General features: G+C 34.2%; 1 protein-coding gene across 1 annotated transcript; it reads left to right on the top strand.

Annotated features, from left to right (window-relative positions):
• Positions 1-180: 180 nt before the first annotated feature.
• On the top strand, positions 181-9984 carry LOC128996411 (proteasome subunit alpha type-5-like). Its single transcript, XM_054421730.1, has 7 exons — positions 181-270; positions 1608-1676; positions 2569-2722; positions 4271-4446; positions 5551-5712; positions 8419-8565; positions 9835-9984. The coding sequence occupies exons 2-7, from the start codon at positions 1608-1610 to the stop codon at positions 9910-9912; spliced, it is 786 nt and encodes a 261-aa protein (XP_054277705.1). The 5' UTR covers positions 181-270; the 3' UTR covers positions 9913-9984.
• Positions 9985-21004: the final 11020 nt, after the last annotated feature.

Below are 21004 nucleotides of genomic sequence, written 5' to 3'. Positions count from 1 at the left end.
TCCTGCATAATTTTTTAGCATGGATTAAATGGGTGGAGACCATTGAAATTTGATCGAAACTGTATTATTCCCATCTGATCGACACAGAGATTAAACCTCCTAGGATTAAACAATATACTCCCTTGGATTATATTTTGGTAGCCGTTGCCTGAATCAGCCTTTTTGATTATAGTTTTTGTGTTTGTAGGTCTCTGGATATCTTAAGCATAGCGGTCTGTGTGCATGACTTTCAGTATTTTTGTGTAAATCAACTTTATTTATTAACTCAAGGTAAATATCTTGTAAAATATTTATTGTATCTAACATTTTAAAATTATTTATTGAGGTTTATGTATTGTCATCTTTTATATTAAATTATTAACAACAGTATTTAGCCAAAACCATTAACTTAGGTTAGGTTTAGAAGTTTCCTTAGGGGAAAGAATTTTATAATTCCAGCCTCTTTCTGTCCAAATATTATACTGTTATTGTTCTATCCATCCAAGTAAGAGGTACTATTATTGTTTTTATTTTACCAAAATAAACATGATCATCTACACTATTGAAAAATTAAGGTTTAAACTAAGCAGAGAAGGCATGAACATAATCAGCTTTCAAAATTGAAATGGTATTTAAAGTTAGTTACCATTGCACTTAAAAATGTAAGATGACCAACAAGGCCCCCTTTTTATAAGACAGAAGAATTTTTTGTTGCTATGAAGCATGGCCCATTTATTGTACCTTAGAATAGGAATCTGAAAGGTATATGTAGGCTACTATATTTATTTATTTTGCTTGCTTGTGCAACCTGCATGGTTTTTGCTGATTTTATAGTTTTTAGTTTATTGTAGCTTTCTGTATTGTTTATTTTTGGCTGTTTTTTGACAATGCCTATTGTATATTTGTAAATACTGAATGGCTGAATAAATCATTTATCATTTATCATTTAAGGCTAACACGCCGTTGTGTTGGTCCATGCAAACTGATTCAGAAAATCAGATGTGATTTCACTTGGCCTTTAAAGAATGTTCAAGATGGCTTATGCTACTGTCTTAGGCTTAAGCTTACTTAAGTTAATGCCCTTTAAAAATGTGGTCAGGTGTAAATAAGTCTCAGCATCAGTTATGGAATATGGTCTTTAGGTAGGTCCATGGAATAAATTAGGCCTATTTGATCAAAATCACCCATGAAAGTAAAACGTCAAGGTACGCCTAATGCCAGGCCTAGGTTTCATAATTTTATTTTATAGGCTATCTAATGAATTAAGGCCTATCCACGACATTTTAATATTTTTTTTTTTTTAAGGGAACAATACAAACCTAGGTTTTGTTACTGTTTTGACAACCTTTAGTCAGATAGCATTAAGTTAACTTAGGCCTAATTGATAGTCCTTTTACCTTAGTTCTCTTCACCTTAGTCGTAGAGACTTGGGAATTGTCTTATTATTATTTTTTTTTATGTGTCATTGTAGTGACACCTAGTAACGAACATCTGAATCCACTATCAATTTGAAGTTGAACCAGAGACCTCAGGCTGGTTCATTGACATTTCCAATGAAATATGCTATCAAGCTCTAGTAGTTACTGTGTAAAATTATAGTCTTCAATCATGTGTTTTAATGTTTTCAGATGTTTCTGACACGCTCAGAGTACGACCGTGGAGTCAACACTTTTTCGCCTGAAGGAAGGTTATTTCAGGTAAGGCAGTACCGGTAATGATGAATGGTATATTTTTAAGTTGGCCCCTTGATGGTGGATGTAACTTTTTAAAAGAACCTGTTTGTTTTGAGTCCCCTCTTAATTATCAGACCTTTATTGCATAGGCCAATTTCATTCGAATAGGTATTATAGGCCTTTGCTACTCATTAGGCCTACGTCTTACAGTTAGACTAGTTGTGGTGTGTACGGAGACCAGTTAGTATGTAGGCTAAATCACTCCATACCTTTTGTCAGTAATTTTTCATTATAATTGTGATAATGGCTTGAAAGTTGAAAAATTGTTTTTGGATAGGTAACTTATTTTAATCAAACTTATATTTATTTTATGTATATATTTTATACTAATTTTGCTAAAAGCACATTTTTGACATTCCCTGTAGCAGCAAACCTAGGTACTCCTTAAACCTAATAATATCATTCAAATAAATTTAACTGAAAATCAAATCTGGCAAATGGAGATTCGCTTAGTCAGCAGGTTTGCTGCGGCAGGGGTATTTTTTCTCAGGATCGATCCGGCTACCTTTTGATTGTTAGGCGAGTACCTACTATAATCATTCAGCTACCTAAGTTTATGCTACTGTTATTGTTATGCCGGACTATGGCTCCTTTTCCCTTACGTTACCTTAAACCTTTTAGTTCAATCTCACTAGACCTATATTCAGGCAGTTCCTTCCATTTCCAAAGAATTGCAGAAGACACTGTCTTTAACAGATACTTATTTCAATCAAAAACTTAATGAAAAAACTCAGCAAATAATCACATCAATCATGTATTCAAATGCAAGTTTTAAATCATGTTTTTTGTGCATGAATAATCTGGTAAAACTTCAATCACAGCAGATCCTTCTAAAAACCAATTTTCTAATATCTAGGTTGAATATGCTATTGAAGCTATAAAATTGGGGTCGACAGCTCTTGGCATTTGTACTTCAGAAGGAGTTGTTCTAGCCGTGGAGAAGAGAATAACATCGCCACTCTTAGAACTAACTACGATAGAAAAAATTGTTGAAGTCGACAAGCATATTGGTAAGATCATATCTCTCTTTAGTAGTATTCCAAGAATCACTTTGGCCTATAGAAATCCATAAGTAGGCCTACAGTAAAACGTCAATAATCCGGATTGATTGAGACCTAACCCGATCCAGTTTATAAAATTGTCTGGATTATTGAAATTACCTTATAAAGGGCCAGCACACACTATTTGAGTAAACAACCTTTTTAAAATTGACAAAGGTCTAAAAGAGAGATGAATTAACATTTTGGTTCAAACACTGTTTTCTAATTAATTTAGCAACATGTGTACCTACAGTGTATAGTAAAAACATCAGATGACTTAACACTACCCCAGGGTTGGATTGCATAGTCTACTCACATCCTTGATTACTCTCTTAAAAAATAGCTTTTCTACTTTTAACTTTTACATGCTCTAGATTTTGCCCATATTCTTTGCAAACCAAATCTTTAGATACTGGTAGTATCCTACTTCCTTAAAAATATAGTTAATATTGTAAAAGAATCTGGATTTTCAATGTATTACCAAACCATCTGAAAATTTAGTCAAACCCTGTTATTATATACAGGGTGTTTCCAAATTTTCTAGATATATTTTGTGGACTGGTTCCTTGGACAGGTTATTAAAAGCAGCAACATAGGAATTAGGAAGGAATGGTGGGATAGTGTCTCATCAGAGAAGTGGAGGCAGCAGTGGAAGAGGCAGAAGATAGAGAGAGATTGAGATCAGTGGTTGGTGCGGCCAAATCGCGCCTTGGGCATAAATGGCCATGGGAGTGAGTGAGTGTGAGTGTTCCTTGGACTAAGACAAACATAATATGCCATAAGCATGGGTCTAAAATGTCTAGATTTCTGTCTGTCGGTCTGTTTGCGATTTTAGTTTCGTTCCAATATCTAAAGCCATTTCAATTTGGCGGCCATTTCAAATCTTTAATGCCAAATTTCATGAAAACTGTAAATATTAAGAAATCTTTTTTGATCATCAAAAAGATAGGGAATTTAAATCCAAATCAAATGTGACGTTGTTTATTTGTCATCCGATTTAAACAAACAAGGTCTCATTTGATTTGGATTTACCTTTAGATTTATCTTTTTGATGATAAAAACCTAATGAAATTTGGCATTAAAGAGTTTAAATGGCCGCCATAATGAAAGGGCTTGAGATATTGGGACAACATTTTTTAAGCTCTATTTAACTTCTAAACTACACCTTTGTACCAATTTAAAAATTGATATCTTGAAAAATGCCAAGATATCAAATATATTTTTTTTTATCACAAACAGACATTTCAGACCTAGATACTTGTATGGCATTTTATCTTTTCTGAGCCGAAGGAACAAGTCCACAAAACATGTCCCGACAATTAGGAAACACCCTTTATGAGAAACATTGAAAACTGCTAGTGTTAAAAATGCTATTACTTTATCCGTGAGTTTGTTGCTGACGGATAGTGCATTGTTCATGGGTGGGCTCATGGGTATCACTTATTGACTTCACTATCCAGTTAATAGCACCTTGATGCTATTTATGTGTCCTGCCCTTATCTAAATGTTTTTGTCCAGCTTGTGCTGTTAGTGGCCTTATCGCTGACTCCAGGACACTGGTGGACAGAGCCAGAGTCGAGTGTCAGAACCACTGGTTCGTCTATGATGAGAGGATGGGTGTGGAGTCGGTCGCACAGGCCGTTTCCAACCTGGCCATACAGTTTGGTGATTCCGACGAAGACGGTGCTGCCATGGTGAGCGTTGGTCTTTTTAGCTAATTTTCCTAAGTAAAGTAACTCTTATTGTAATCTACATGGTAATATATAGGTCTCAAATCAGTGATAAGGACAGTAGACCAATACTGTCAAATTTATGTATTGTTAGAAGTACTATGTTAGGTCTAATATCTACTATCTGCATATATATATTTAAAGTTATGTCCTTTTTTGACTTATCATAAATGTATTTTTTGTATGTTTATTTTTAACTAAAACAAAAGCGTTGGTTAGTAGTGCGACTGTCTCGTTGCGAAATGCGGTGATAGGCTACACTTGTGAGTCGTTATCAATGGGTTGAAAACATATATATTAATGAATTCTGAGTTTTTTTGGATTGAAAGACTTTCAAACTTATTGCTGTGTTATGTGCACTATTATCAACTATCAGAGTACCCGTCCTTCATACGGGGTTGGCATATAAGTTTAAAATGCTTATTGCAGTTATACTCAAGCTTTGCGTTTGCAATGGGGAAGGACAAAGTTTGATAAAATTTGCTTCTTTAAATTGACGGTATACTAATGGTATTACACATCTACCATAGCCATATTGTTCTACCACTTCACCTAAACAATAAATAAAAATAAGTTATTACGAATTCACAAAAAATCACAAATTATTCATGACATTAAAAACATAAACAATCCTACTTTGGCAGTTCTCATTGCGTATCACAGTTTTTTTTGTTGCTGCATAGTTCAAATTAGCTGTTTACATAAATGCAAAAAAATTATAGTGCTGCACCCTGTTGGTAAATCTTAAAACTTTTAATGGTTTTGTATATCATAGAACCAACTTTTTTAGTTAAAACAGCTGACTATGAATACTCATAAGGTTTACATGGAGAACTACAGAGCCACTGGGGCAGAGCCCGAAAGGATTTTTGAGATAAGAATATGCCTATATGTTAATCGGGAATGTGAGCTATCATCATGCCAAATTTCAGCCCAATACGTCCAGTGGTTTATGTGTGATTGAACTTCAAACAAACAAACAAACAAACAAACAAACAAACAAACAAACACACAAACTGTCACATTTATAATATTAGTAAGATAAGATTATCAAACCTGACATTTCAGAGTCGGCCGTTTGGTGTGGCTATGCTGTTTGCTGGTATAGACGAGAAAGGACCTCAGCTGTTTCACATGGACCCCTCCGGTACGTTTGTTCAGTTTGACGCCAAAGCCATCGGCTCAGGCAGTGAGGGCGCCCAACAGAGTCTACAAGAGGTCTATCACAAGGTAACACGGAAATGTCAATATCCCCGGAAACATTGGTGTATTTGTTCCTCAAGTCAATGAAAATACCCCAAGCAGCAAACTTGCAGACTAAGAGAATTTCCATTTGCCTGATTATATTTTTATTAAAATATCTCTTTATGTCAGATTTATTGCCTGTTTAAAAACATTAGATTAACAAGTATTTAGGTTTGCTACTGGAAGGTAATACAGATAATAGATTGTTTCTATAGAACTTTGAAAAGTCTGAATAAAATAAATGAACTTTTAAAATTGATCAAAATATGTTCATAAACAAGCAAACAAAAACTTGTTAGCTTATTTTGCATAAGATTAATATAAGAATTTTAAACTTACAGTTTTTTGGAATTTTCTCTTTAACCATGAAGTGCATGACATCGCTTCAATGAACTTAAACTTTGGCCTATCTTTTTCAAGCTCTGTAAAATGATTTTGATAGAAATTGCAAAACTTTATGAATTTAAGGGAAAAAATTGGAAAACTCAATTTTTATTCCATAAACCCCTGTTCCCATGGTCCAATAGTTTATGGGAAATCTGCTAATAAGGATATTTTAATTCGTTCTCATTGCTGCGCGGTGAGGTAGGCCTATCAAATATCAATAATTGAGATGGGGACGCCACCTAGGTGCGTTAATTCAAATAACCCAGTTATGGTAGTCTGGGAGATTCACAACCTTATAAATATTGAAAGCTGTTTATGAACCAATATTTACAATTCAAGTATTGTTATATTAGTTGGTAGTAAAATGAACTACAGTAGAACCCCTCATGTCCGGCCACCACGGGACCAAGCCCCTGACTGGATAACGATTTGGCCGGTTAAACCAACCTACTATGAAAATGATAATTCATACCTAATAATAATAGGTAATCAATATATGCAATCAAAAGTATAATTTAATTCAGTTCTGGGATCATTTTTAGAAAAATAAACATATTTATAAAAAGAAAAAAATTTGTAGGTTATAGTTATTTGTGTAACTAGTGGTGAAAGTGGCACTTTACTGCACACGAGAGCAATGCGGCTCGTGCGGAATGATCTCGAGTGCAGCAAAGGCCTTTTTCACTCGTGTTACACATTATATTTTTCCTACAGTCACTATAAAGCATATAAATAATTAGTCTTTCAAACACTATACGACACGTTTTTAGGTTCAGCTGGCAACACAATTGGTGCCTTAGAGAAAGTAGTACCCGCGGTCCGTATCACTCCGCTATTTTTCCTCGGCAAGAAATGTGCTCCGCGTTTTGAGAATATAGTTCCGTATGTTTTTGTAATTTGAAGTGGTTTCCGCGCCTAAAAAAATGCTTTAAAGGTATTTTCTTGTTTATTAAGATCGTAGGAATGTTTTAAAAACGTTTAAAAGAAAAGTCCAGAAAGTTCAGAAATATCGAAACTATAAACACGAAATGACAGGTTAAATCGTAGTTATAATAGTCAATCAGCTGCTCATAGTATTATTATCTTTAAGTGTTGCCAACCTATTTCCAAGCGTACACGGATTACGTGCATAATAGAACCACGCTGTTTTGTGTTGTTTCGTTGGAATCCTGATGTGCGGCAAAGTATAAACCGTACGGCAAAGTATAAATATGCAGCAATTAGCAGCTTTCTGTACTATAAACAGTACAAGGAAGCCAATTTTGTCGGGTGACTGTAGGAAAAAGTCATTAAGTAATGAATGTACAAATATTATGATTCCAGGTAACAAAACCTATTAAATGGAGGTAAAAATGACAATAAATTGTACTTAAAGATCATTAGGACTTAAATGGTACATGCATTTCTACTCAACATTCTTAACCATTTTGTGAAATACAAAAATTAATGTACTCGTACTGTACTGTACTAACCCCACTTTGGAAATAATCAACCAACTGATCAGAGGTTAGGCCTACTAGCTCAACTGAGTATAGTGACTCAGCAAATAAATGTATAAACAAACAGATAAATAATGAGAATAATTTATTGTATGACTTGAGCAGTCACAAAGACTGCATCTAAACGTCTGTAAGCTGTGGGAAACAAAATTTTGATATTGGCTTCCTGGAAAGGGCCGGATAAACAGAGGACCAGTAAAACCAAGGCCGAATATGAGGGGTTCTACTGTATTAGGATACACTGATACACTCTTAAGGTTTCAAACTGAAAAAAACTGATTTATGATAGGCCTACACAATTTCAAATCACTACAATTTTGAATAGGTACAACCAGAAATGTGATCCTTTGTTAATTTTCCAAGTTAGAAACATTAAAATGCGTTATATTTTTTTTAAAGATACTCGTTAATACCACTATAATGCCGATCTCTGATTACGGTAATAGAATAACACTTAACGCATAACTATGAAAAAGACATGCAGATTAACACCTTTAGTTATAGATAGTCACCTGCAATATGGACACCCTCTTTCAATTTTGTATCAAAAATCATCATAGAGCCGCGCCGACTTAAATACGTGAGCTTGCCTAATACAAAAGTTTACTTTATTGAAATTATTTCATTCTTTTTAGAGCGTTTGAAGTCGGTTGTACTTTTTTACAAAAATAAATTATTGGTAATTGAAGAAAAAATTTCAATTGAGATTTATCTTGTATGTCCCAGTCTTGGTTTTTGCTTGTGGAAATAAATTTTTTAGGCATAGCCTACATTTAAATTAAAAGTTTTGTTTATCATTTTGCAGTCCATGACTCTGAAGGAGGCGATCAACTCGGTGCTGACTATTCTCAAACAAGTGATGGAGGAGAAACTCAACTCAACCAATGTAGAAGTTGTGACCGTTACGCCCGACAAATTGTTCCACATGTTTACGAAGGAGGAAGTTGAACAGGTCAGAATCGTAGTAAACTTGTAAACTACTGGCTGGTTGTTTCTTTAGCCCTACAGTAGAACTAAGGATGGATGGGTTCGCGAATTTTCTAGAAATTTGCGAGGTTAAAAAAATCTCGTTTGAATGGGATTCAACTTTGCTCCAAGATTTTTCGAGACGAGAAAAGAAAAACGCTTCAGAAAGTCTATTCAATACCCGTAATACAGGAGCGCGTTGTTGGGTTTCCTTTGTGAAGACGTTCTTATGTAATTTATCCTTTGGGCATGTAAATTTTAGCTTTAAGTATAGTTTTTATTTAGATTAAAGCAGAACCTTTGTGGGTACACCAGAATTGCAGATAAATGAATACCAGATAAAAGATGTTTTAATGCTGTACTACAATTCTTTCATCTCTTATAGACGGTTTTTGTTGTGTGAAAGTTAGTTGTGTTGTACTTTTTCTTTTACATTAAAGATGTCTTATTTCCATTTTATTTTTTTATTATTTAAGTTTTTTATAACTATTTAAGTTCCTGTAAGGCTTTGTTCACTCTTTTTGTATCGACCTAATTAGTTATTGCACTTTAGCTGTTGCTTTAATAGTACATTATTGTTATCTATTAACTATTTTAAAACTGGGCAAACAAATTATTTCCGATAGTAATGAGATCCGTAATCTCGTCTCGACTTATGATGAGAAAGTAGAATCTCGTCTCAAACTTGAAATTTAGTCTTGTCCATCCCTAAGTAGAACCCCGTTCCATACTACAGTAGAACCCCGTTCCGGACTACATTAGAAAACAGTTCCGTACTACAGTAGAATCCCTAATATAAGCCCATTTCTAGTGAGCCAATTTCAGAACGTTTTTCTCACAGCTTACAGATGCCTAGTTAAAAGCCCTAGTCTTTGTGACTTGAGCGTTCTCAAGATTTATCTTTGTTTACATTTTAACGTATAACTATAGTAGATTTCTGACAAACCACTAGTGGATAAACCACGTTGGGATCAATCAATGTTAAGAAAGAATCAAAATAAAAAATATATTATATATGATAGTCTATATGTAATTCATACAACACCGTCCAAGATGTTAAGTGTGAGGAGGCCGATCATCTCTCGGACGGACTCTAGAGTTTCCGTTGTTAACTGCACCGATTAAATTTCAAGCCTTTTACTTCCCTTTAGTAAAATTAGTAACTGCATGACATATAGGGCTAGTCTTTTTCAATTTGATATGTACAGAAATAATTGCTTAAATATCCTCTTAAGCTATTTGATTTTGTTTGCAGGCTCTAGAATCCGTCGCACCTCTCATCAAAGATGAACCTGGCGCTAGTGGTGTTGCGACTTCACAGGCTAAACTTTAAAGTGCTGTTTTAAGATTTGTTTACTATCTTTTCTATTTATAAGGCTTAAAAAATTAAATGAATATTCGTACAGCTACGTGCTTTTAATAACCTTGTAATTTCTCAAGTTTTTATTCACATTAAGATGTTCTTGCCTTGTGCTCCGAGTTTTGCTTTATTATTCTCAATGAAGACATCATGAAGCAAACTATGTATAACAACTAAAAGACAACTGTAACTGTTTGTCAGTTTTTGTCCGTACATTTTTAAGAGATGAACAATTTTCTGTAATGTGTTTTCAAATTAAAATTAACTTTATTAATGTTTTGGTGTTTATCTCATTTTCAGCATCATCAGGTAGTAAGGGAATACTTGTGATGGTATATTTTGCACCTAGAGCAAAACCTTTTTGTTGTTTATCTTTGAAATTTGTTTTTTTTTAATTTTTTGTTAACGATAAGGGAAGGCCTTGGTCTTGTTACCATATAATAAGATAGAATAATTATTTGATATAAACAAAATGCCATATTAACCATAATTTATTCAGCTCAGGATCAAACCATCGACCTATGGTTCTATTTTAAAGTGTGAGTACTTTTACCGCTTGGATTTTTGATTAAGACAACACACAAGCTTAATTGTATTTTTTAAGGTTGAAGACACAAAGATGGAAGGTTCCAAAAGCCATTCTCAAGGCACAAACTTTTACCATAGCCAACTACTTAGCCACCTGCCACCTGACATACCACCACCTGTAATTATTTATTTATTTTAAAACATATGTTTTTTTTTTCTTTATTCATTTTTTTTGTATTTACATGAATACATTGAATAGAGTCACAATTCTTATAACTAATGTCCTTAATTAAAATATGATGGTTACAAATAAAACTTTTTTATGTTGTTGTATGACAATGACACTAATAATTCTTTTTTTTATTTTACATTCCTTGAATTAAAAAAATCTTTACTTGAAAAGATAGGATGAGTCAATAGGTATTCTTTAAGGCGGGTTTTGAAACTGATATATTTTTCTTCACAAAGAATATTCTTCGGTAGATTATAAAGAAAATTAGTACCAATAAAAGTTGTTTTATTTTCAAAAATCTGTAATTTATGCGGTTCTACATATCTGTTATTTCTCAAGTTGTATGTATGTGATTTTTTACTGTATTTTTGTGTGTTTAATTTTTTTACATGTAAAATGGTTTCAAATATATATAGGTCATAAACCGTCATGATTCCTAATTTGGAAAAATATGGTTTTGTGGATTTTCTATTTTTTATATTAAAGATAATTCGTAATGCTTTCTTTTGCTGTTTCAGAATTTTTTTAAAGGTTTTTATTGCTAGTCCCGCCATATATAGCAATACCATAAGCCATATGCGAGTTGATCAGAGCAAAATAGATTGATTTGAGAGTGTTAATATTGCATACATGAGACATTTGTCTCAAAGCATGTATGCCAGTTGACATTTTATTTACTACATGATCAACATGCTTATCCCAACTCAAATTCTCGTCTAGAATCAATCCAAGGAATTTTGTATGGTTTACTTGAATAATTTTTGATCCATCTAGCTGAACGTTTGGTTGTAATTTTAATCTAGCCTGTTTTGTATTGAATGATAAAAAATTTGATTTATTTGAATTAATTAAAAGATTTTTACTGTTTGAAAATTCACTGAATGATTTAAGATTTAAAAATGTTTTAAGCTCTATTTCTTCCTGGGATTCCCCTGTAACTATGATACTGGTATCATCAGCATACAGGCATACAGAACCTCCTGCATTTATAGCTTTTGGCAATCCTCTGATGTAACAAAGGAATAATAGAGGGCCTAGGATGGATCCCTGAGGAACCCCGTGTTTTATTGTTTTAAAATCGGAATAATAGTTTTGAGTATAAGTGTATTTACTATTGGGATAATTGAATTTATGTTGAATTTGGACACATTGTTGCCGATTTTTTAAATAAGAAGAAAACCACTTGTGCTCCTTATTATCAATATTCAAACTAGAAAGAACATCAAGCAGCTTATAATGAGTCACACTGTCGAATGCCTTTGAAAAATCAAGGAAGATCCCAATTACTTTTTCATTTTTGTTGATTGAGTTTATAATCGATTCAATAAAGTTTATTCCCGCAGTAATCGTAGATTTACCAGGGCGAAAACCATGTTGTTCATTGTCAAACAACAGATTACTTTCTAAAAAGTTGGATCCTTTAGATTTTAGTCCAAATCTAAAATGTTTACAATTGTTATCATCTTTTGTTGTTTACAGTAGACCCCTTCTTAACGACCCTAATGGGACCGGACCTAGGTCGGATAGTTCAAAAGGTCGGATGAAACGGACAATCCCTAAAATGATAACATAATGAAGTGCTATTCATTTGGAATTATATGATCATTATTTTGAAATCATACTTGCATTATTTATAAAATAAACTACTCTTATCTCCTTTTTCGTATTGATAGAAAAGTCACAAATAAACACAAAACACGGTTAAGACATATAGGCCTACTTTCAGTGGAAAATATTATAATACTAGGCAAGAGTCAATAAAATTCCTATTTTAATAACTTTAGTACTGTAATTTATTGATTGATGCTTTCCAAATCCATCGTAATACAGTACAGAACCTTTTGTCGACATTAAAGATACAATCAACAATTTTGTTACAAGACATGACGTTTGTTTATAGCCTCTCACTGGAGGCTCAAGGCACAAAAACTATCTTGACCTTGGAGTTGTTAACCCCCTTTCTCAGCCCTCCCTACAAGTTGTGTTGTTTGTTTACTCCAGCTATAAGATAATCAGTTCTCAAAATCGTAACGCACTTTATGATGTTATAAATTTGCCGCACAGATAACAAACAGATCAGATGAGCTCGAGCTACAAACGATGATGACAAACTGACAATAGGCTATGCTATATTTTTGTGATCAACACAAAATAACTTATTCTTAGTCATATCCTGTGGAGATAAGCGTATGGTTCAGTTCTCATCGCTCAGCGTGGGAGCGGAAATGCCGAGATTCCTAGAAAGCGGCGGTTAAACCGAGCTGCTCTCAAAGCAAGGTCGGTTAAAACAAACTGTATTATTTTACGATCGAAGGCGGATAATCCGATTATCGGTTAATACGAGGTCGGTTAAGAGGGGGTCTACTGTACTTTTCTTTTTTCTGATGTTGTAATTTTTATCCCTGCAATAAACCTTTTAAAATGTGCATTTATATAATGTTCTTTTTAATCACTGTATGACACCAATAACCATACTGGTTACCAACGAGATTCTTGAAGTAACATTGAATCAAATTCTTCAAGACAAGTCAACACCTTTCATCAAGCCTCAACTCAAAAATCAACAACAAAACCCAGGTTAGTTTCTTGGTTTCAAATTGTAACCCAGGTTAGGCCTATTATTGTCAGACACTGAAGAAAATGTCACTGATCTCAATTTATCAACCAATTCAAATCATCTTTTGAAATTAACTTTCAAAATACCACCCTCTTAGAGAAAAAATGTCAAGGTCTGGTTAGATCAAGTTGGCGCACAGTTCTTTGTTAAAAATATCACTCAATAACAAATTAAACAATCACATTCTTGGAAACCTTTATATCGATGTTGCCAAATTACTTTCTGACTTATTTTCTATAGTCTAGATAAAGAAGTTACAAAATGTTAATAAAGAACTAACGACTGAAGCTGCTATCGAAGAAGACACTTTGAGAAAAATGTCTACTGAAGCTATTTGTAACAGATGTGAAGTACTCAAGCAAGAAACCAAAAATATGATTGACTCCATAAAATCTTTAGAGGCTGTAATTAGTGTGCTACAATGTGACAATGCTGAATTAAGGAAATCAAAATTAGAATCACAGGAAAGTAATCAGTATAACTCAAAATGTCTAAATTGTTTTCCAAATTTGAATAAAAGAAATTCTCAACCTTATTGTGATCAGTGGCAAATGCCTAAAAATTCTCTAAAAATACCAGAGAACAATGAGGTCCCTACTATTGAATGTAACAACAAGTTTTTGGTTCTTTCTGAAGCAGGTGCCACAGGTGAAAAAGTAACCCACAATAACCCATCGGGTGAAACTGTGACCCATACAAACAAAAAGATCATGCCTGTAAAAAGAAAAAGAAATCCATGTTTGACAAAATTACAAAAATCTAATAAACTACTAATTTTGGCTGACAGTCATGGCCGAGGACTTAGTAACCTCTTATCGCAGAATACCAATCTTAATGTAACGGCCGTTGTAAAACCTGGGGCATTGTTGACTGATGTTATTCGAGATATCTCTGAAATTTCAAAAGACTTTGACCAGAATGATTTCATTTTGATCATGGGTGGAACCAACAATGTTGACCACAAAGGCGCAAAGAATGTCATGAAAGACTTTCACACTTTACTGAATAGTTCTATAAAGGCTAATTTAATTGTTGCTTCTCTTCCTATGCGCCATGACTTACCTAGACTAGACAGTAAAATCACTCAAATTAATTATGAGCTTACGGAAAAAGTGAAGAACTCAACAGCAAACACCAGACTTCTAGAATTACATCTTTTGCCCCGTGACCTATATACAAACCACGGACTTCACTTTAACAAGAAAGGAAAAAGGAAGATTGCTGAGGAAATTAAAAGACTACTCCAGGATTGCTGTTTAAGTTCGTCGTCTTACAGTAAACTTAACATCAAAATGCCTACTGAAGATGCACCGATCACTGTGATGGAGGCGGACATGAACACCGTAATTCACAAGTTAAGGGGTCTAAAACATACAGCTTTTGCCCACTGCATATCTGCCGACATTGACAGTGACAGGCACATGAGCGCAGGTGTGGCAACTGCATTCAGGAAACATTTCAACAAACCTTTGACGACAGATTTTGTTAATAAAACTCTGACTTACCAAAAATTCCACAATGCAGTTGTTTATGGGTTAGTAACTAAGCCTAAGTTTAACACAAAACCCAACATTGAAGACTACAATGAATCTTTCGAAAGCTTCATACAGAACACATCACTAGAAGGGCATCAACTAATTGTTTGTTCCCCAATGGGTTGTGTCAGAGACAATATCCCCATAGAACATTTCGTTACAAAAATATGTGAGCTCCACCAAAAAACAAAAGCTAAAGTCATGATTGTAGTAAGCAACAAATCTTCTACCAGAATTCTAAGATGTGGTCTTTCTTATGTCAAGTTTGTTGAAAGGATTAGACAACACCTAGGGAACCTGATGAAGACCTTTTATGTCGCTGATAGAAGACCGGCAACAGCATCAACTTTGGAGAAAATCACAAGTGACAGTGGGGATGCACCTGTTTCTGACACAAGATCACTCAATGTAAATAGTAATGTAAATAGTAGTTGTAGTGAAAATGTATCCCAACTTGACTCCAATCCCATCCTGTCCCCTCTCACTTTAAACTGTCAACACCCACTTATCGACCTAACAACCTAGATAAGTTAGAAAATAAGAATTTTCAGAGTATTATGCTCTTAAACATTCAAGGCGGGATTCCAAACAAGCTCAATAATCTTAATGTTATTTTACAGAACACTAATATAAATGTTATATGTCTCGTAGAACATTGGCTAAGACCTGATCAAATAGCTGTTCTTAATGCTTTAAATTCTTTTAGCTTAGCTGCTTTTTACTGTAGAAAAGAAGGTATACATGGTGGATCCTGTATTTTAGTTAGGTCTGATGTAGTAGTCAAGGAGAGAAATGATTTAAATGTATATTTTGTAGATAATGTATTTGAGGGATGTTGTATTGAGATACCAAGTTCAAAATCAGTCATCATTTCAATATACCGTGTACCAGATGCTAGTAATTTTAAATTATTTTTAAAAAAGTTAGAACAGTTTTTTGTTTTATTAAAAAAGGAAACCAAAAGCAAATTTGTTTATATAGCAGGTGATTTCAACGTTGATGTTCTGAATGATTGTAAAAACAAGCAAGATAAAAACTCTTTTTTAAATGTTATAATAAGTCATGGCTATATGTACTACTCAGATGAACCAACCAGAATTAATCAAAAATCTCAAACGTGTATAGACAACATACTTTTTAATAGAGGAAGAGACCTTTCAAAGTATTGCAATATAGAATTAGGATTATCAGACCATAGAGCCTTGTTTATCTTAACTGATTGTGGGTTAAAAACTGAGCTAAACACTAGCAATAGTTTAAAAAAATGTATATTTAATCAAAGAAACACGCTAAGGTTTTTAGAAGTGCTTAATGAATCCTCATGGAATGTCACTGTACTTAATGATGCCCAAAAAAATTTTGATAATTTCTTGCAAAAATTTAAGTTAGATTTTCAACATTGCTTCCCTTTAAAAAGCATTAAAGCAAATTGTAAAAATAATGTAAAAACAAAAAAGTGGATCACCCAAGGTATTATGGTGTCAAGTGCTAGAAAAAGAGAATTATGCAGGCTAGCTAAACATTCGAATGACCAGCATTTTATTCAATATGTTAAGAGGTATAAAAAGGTGTTCAAATCTGTTTGTAACTCAGCCAAGAAACTATCTCACAGTAATTACATTAAGAACTCTGTAGATAAAAGTAAAGCTGTATGGGCAGTTGTTAACTCAGAGCTAGGTGTCCTTAAAAATAAATCTAGTTTCAGTAATATTGAAGACAATAATTGCATAATTGGTAATGGCACAGAAATAGCTGAACACTTTAATAATAAATTTGCCAACATTGCGAAATTTAACTCTGCTCTCTTCAATGAATTAGATGCCCACAAATTTTTTAGCGATACTAATCTCAATAATCATTACATACCTCATTTCAACTTTCAGCCTGTTTCCAGAGAGAATGTTGCAAAAGTAATTTTTACTCTTAAAAACAAAATGTCAGCTGGTTGGGACGAAATTCCTGTTAAACTGATAAAGCAAACTGCCAACATTGTTTCTGGACCTTTAAGTCAGATAATAAACCAGTCTTTTGAAAGTGGAATTTTTCCTTATCAGTTAAAATATGCTGATGTGAAACCGCTTCATAAAAATGGCAGTAAAACAAACTCAGATAACTATCGCCCAATTTCCATCTTACCAGCCTTTTCTAAAGTTTTTGAAAAAATTATTACTGAGCAAATTTCTTTTTTCCTTGAAAGTAATAACATTTTTGTAAAAGAACAATATGGCTTTAGATCAGGACGTAATACAACTCAGGCTCTGTCTGACTTCTTGTGGGAGGTCGGCAGCAGCATTGATAAGTCTCAGAATGTTGCTGGAATGTTTTGTGACTTGTCAAAAGCCTTTGACTGTGTTGTACATAATATTTTATTTTCTAAGCTTAAATTTTACAATTTTTCTCCAATTGCTTTGAAGTTTTTGAAATCCTATCTTACAAACCGCTTTCAAAGAACTATTATTTTTAAAGATAACATCTATAACTTTTCAAAATGGAAAATGATCTATTGTGGTGTACCTCAGGGCTCTATATTGGGACCCTTGTTGTTTTTAATCTATATTAACGACCTGCCTTTTAACATAAACTCAAAGCTTGTTCTATACGCAGATGACACAACAGCTATATTAAAATCAAACAGCCCTAACAATTTACAAAATTTGATAAACCAAACTTTTGAAGATTTAAACAAATGGTTCAGAGCAAATGGTCTGAGTCTAAATTGTTCTAAAACTCAAATTGTCAGGTTCAAAACTACTCATGACAGAGAAACCATCAAATTAAATATTAATTTTCAGGGGGAAATTATTAATGAAACGTCATCTACAAAATTTTTAGGTATTCAGGTACAAAACACTTTAAATTGGGATAAATACACATCAGTTTTAGCTAATAAACTAAATACAGTCTGTTTCCAGATGTCTGTCCTGCAGCATGTTACTGACCTCAGAACAAGGATGATTGTTTATTATGCTTTGTTTGTGTCAAACATGTTGTATGGAATAGAGTTCTGGGGCAGCTGCTCAAATGCCGAAACCATTTTCAAAATTCAAAAAAAGATCCTTAGAATTATGACATTTTCAAAGCCTAGGCAATCCTGTAAATTATTATTTAGAGAATTGAAAATATTAACACTTCCGTCTGTTTATATCCTGCAAACATTAATATTTATTAAAAAAAATCTTGAATATTTTATGAATGAAAACCATAACCATAATTATTTAACACGACATCGAAATGATTTACAACTGCCCATTCATAGACTTACCTCACTAGAAACCTTTCCACAATACCTAGGGAAAAAACTGTATAATAAACTGCCTGATAATATTAAATCATTAGAATCTTTTGAAAAATACAAAAAAGAAGTTACCAAATTGCTGCTTAATAAAGGGTATTACAAAGTTGATGATTTTTTAAATGATGTATATATTTGATTTCTTAGCATATTGTATAGTTATTATAGTGTTATGTATTTTAATTGTCCATGACCATTTCACCTGTTTCCCAGCTATGCTGGATCTGTAAAACGTTATGTGAAAATTAATGATTGACTTGACTTGACTTGACTTGACTTTCTTAGAGAAACCACTTAGTCAAATACCTTACGGTATCAAGACCTTTGTAATCACCTGATCTCTGAATTCAACAAAGCAGAGAGCAGAAAATTCAACAAACTGGTTGACTAACTAAATTGGTTCAGTTTCTTAGGGAAATATTTACTCTTGCAAGTACTCAAGTTCAAGATGATTTCCTAAAAACATTTTTGAAACGTCTCCCCCTCAAGTCAGTTAAATATTAGCATCTAGCTCCAATTCTCTGGACAATCAAGCAGAATTCGAACCACAGTTTATAGTGGAATTCTAACCACATTTTTTGCCTTGTAATTTACTAATTGGTCTAATTATCAGGGTAGTACTGCAGATTGTCGTAGTACCCACTAGTGCAGACACTAATCCACACCAACTTAACCAATAAACAAAACATCCATGTTTCAACAATTTCATAAGTAGCGTTAATAGTGTTCACCAAGGATGAACTGTTGCCTTTAATCTGCCTTTAAAACTAGTTGTATAATACATATGCGTAACTAGGATGACCCTAAGTGGGAGGGGGGGGGGGCTTACCCGGGGTCTTGGGGTAAAAATTAGACCTGTAAATTTGCGTTTTTAGCTATTTAGAGATATATAAAAGAGATATCTTAATTGTAGGCATGAAATTAATTGTAGAAAAATCTTGTAAGGGGGTCAAACCTCTAGGCCCCCCCTAGGTTACGCCACTGGAATTATATGTGGCTGTATGGTTTAGAGTTATGTGAATTTACTATGCAAATTGGTAGAGAGAGAAGTAAAAAAAAAAAACTGAAAATCCTATATTCTAAAACGAGCAATGTTTGCTTGTATGTATGTATGTATGTATGCTTGCTTGCTTGCACCAAGATCTCGAAAACGGCTCCGACGATTTTCTTCAAATGTTGTAAATAGTTTATTTCTGGCCTAAAAACGAGTTTACTGCAGTTAGAACTGCCAACAAAAATCTAATTACGTAGAAAAATGAAACTGAAAATCACATTTTTTTAACATTAGTCTTATGGGTTGCTAGGTAACCGTGTTGGTTGAATTTAATAACAAGGAAAAAGTAAACAAAAGACTTGAAGTTGTAGCATGTGTTCATAATAAGCCAACTACCCACAGTATACTAGCAAATTACAAATACAGTACAAAAGGAAAAACATCATTTAGCAAAGATTATACTGAAGATTACTCGATACATTATAGTCAAGGGTAGCAGTGAGAAGTCTGGGATGTTTATGACGATTAGATTAAGGTATCTGCAATCCTAAAACGCTATGGGAAGAGAAGGAAACAGGTCCGCGACGTAGGAAGTGGTGAAGGAAGTAGTAAAGGCAATCATAAAATGCTATGGGAATAGAAGGAAACAGGTCCGTGACGTAGGAAGTGATCAAGGAAGTAGTAAAGGCAAGCAGTCCGGAGTGTGGGGACTGTTTATTACGATAATATTAGGGTGTCTGCAATCCTAAAAGGCTATGGGAAGGGAGGGAAACAGGTCCGCGACGTAGGAAGTGGCGAAAGAAGTAGTCAAGGCGAGTAGTCCGGAGTGTGGGAACTGTTTATGACGATTAGATTAAGGTATCTGCAATCCTAAAATGCTATGGGAAGGAAGGAAAACAGGTCCGCGACGTAGGAAGTGGTGAAGGAAGTAGTCAAGGCGAGCTGTCCGGAGTGTGGGAACTGTTTATGACAATTAGATAAGGGTATGGGCAATCCTAAAATGCTATGGGAAGGGAGGGAAACAGGTCCGTGACGTAGGAAGTGGTGAAGGAAGTAGTCAAGGTGAGCTGTCCGAAGTGTGGTAACTATTTATGACGATAGATAGGGGTATGGAAACAGTTCCGCAACATAAGGAAGTGGTGAAGGAAGTAGTAAAGGTTAGCGGTCCGGAGTGTTGGAACTGTTTATGACGATAAGTTTAAGGTATCTACAATCCTAAAATGCTATGGGAAGGGAGGGAAACAGGTCTGCGACGTACTAAGTGGTGAAGGAAGTAGTAAAGGCGAGCAGTATGTAGTGAGGGAATTGTTAATGACGATTAAATTAAGGTATCTACAATCTTAAAGTGCTATGTGAAGGGAGGAAAACCGGTCCGAGACGTAGGAAATGGTGAAGGAAGTAGTCAAGGCGAGCAGTCCGGCGTGTGGGAACTGTTTATGAGGATTAGATTAAGGTATCTGCAATCTTAAAATGCAATGGGAAGGGTGGGAAACAGGTCCGCGACGTAGGAAGAGGTGAAGGAAGTAGTAAAGGTGAGTAGTGTGAAGTTGGGAACTGGAAACCAATTAACTGTAACAGTTAGATTTATGTATCTGGAATTGAAATACTGAAATGCTATGAGAAGGGATGGAAACATGTCCAAGACATAGGAAATGGTGAAAGAAGTAGTAAATGCTAGCAGTGCGGAGTGTGGGATATGTTTGTGGCAATTAGATTAATGTATTTAAAATAGTAAAATGCAATGGAAAGAGATGAAAACAGGTACACAACGTAGGAAGTAGTGAAGTTTAGCATCGCAGAGGGTGGGAACCGTTTGTGGCAGTTAGATTAATGTATCTATAATACTTAAATGCTATGAGAAGGGAAG

This window comes from Macrosteles quadrilineatus, unplaced genomic scaffold (genome assembly GCF_028750875.1).
Source record: "Macrosteles quadrilineatus isolate MER2022 unplaced genomic scaffold, UCM_ALF_1.0 Scaffold_6__1_contigs__length_79288215, whole genome shotgun sequence".
NCBI lineage: Eukaryota > Metazoa > Arthropoda > Insecta > Hemiptera > Cicadellidae > Macrosteles > Macrosteles quadrilineatus.
The sequence above is the reverse complement of the archived record's forward strand: the minus strand, read 5'-3'. Positions and strand labels throughout refer to the sequence as shown.

Excerpts from the sequence above, each read along its gene's own strand:
- LOC128996411 (XM_054421730.1), top strand. The coding sequence starts at position 1,608 with ATGTTTCTGACACGCTCAGAGTACGACCGTGGAGTCAACACTTTTTCG. Across the intron at positions 1,677-2,568 it reads CTGAAGGAAGGTTATTTCAG|GTTGAATATGCTATTGAAGC; the intron begins GTAAGGCAGTAC and ends TCTAATATCTAG. Across the intron at positions 4,447-5,550 it reads ACGAAGACGGTGCTGCCATG|AGTCGGCCGTTTGGTGTGGC; the intron begins GTGAGCGTTGGT and ends CTGACATTTCAG.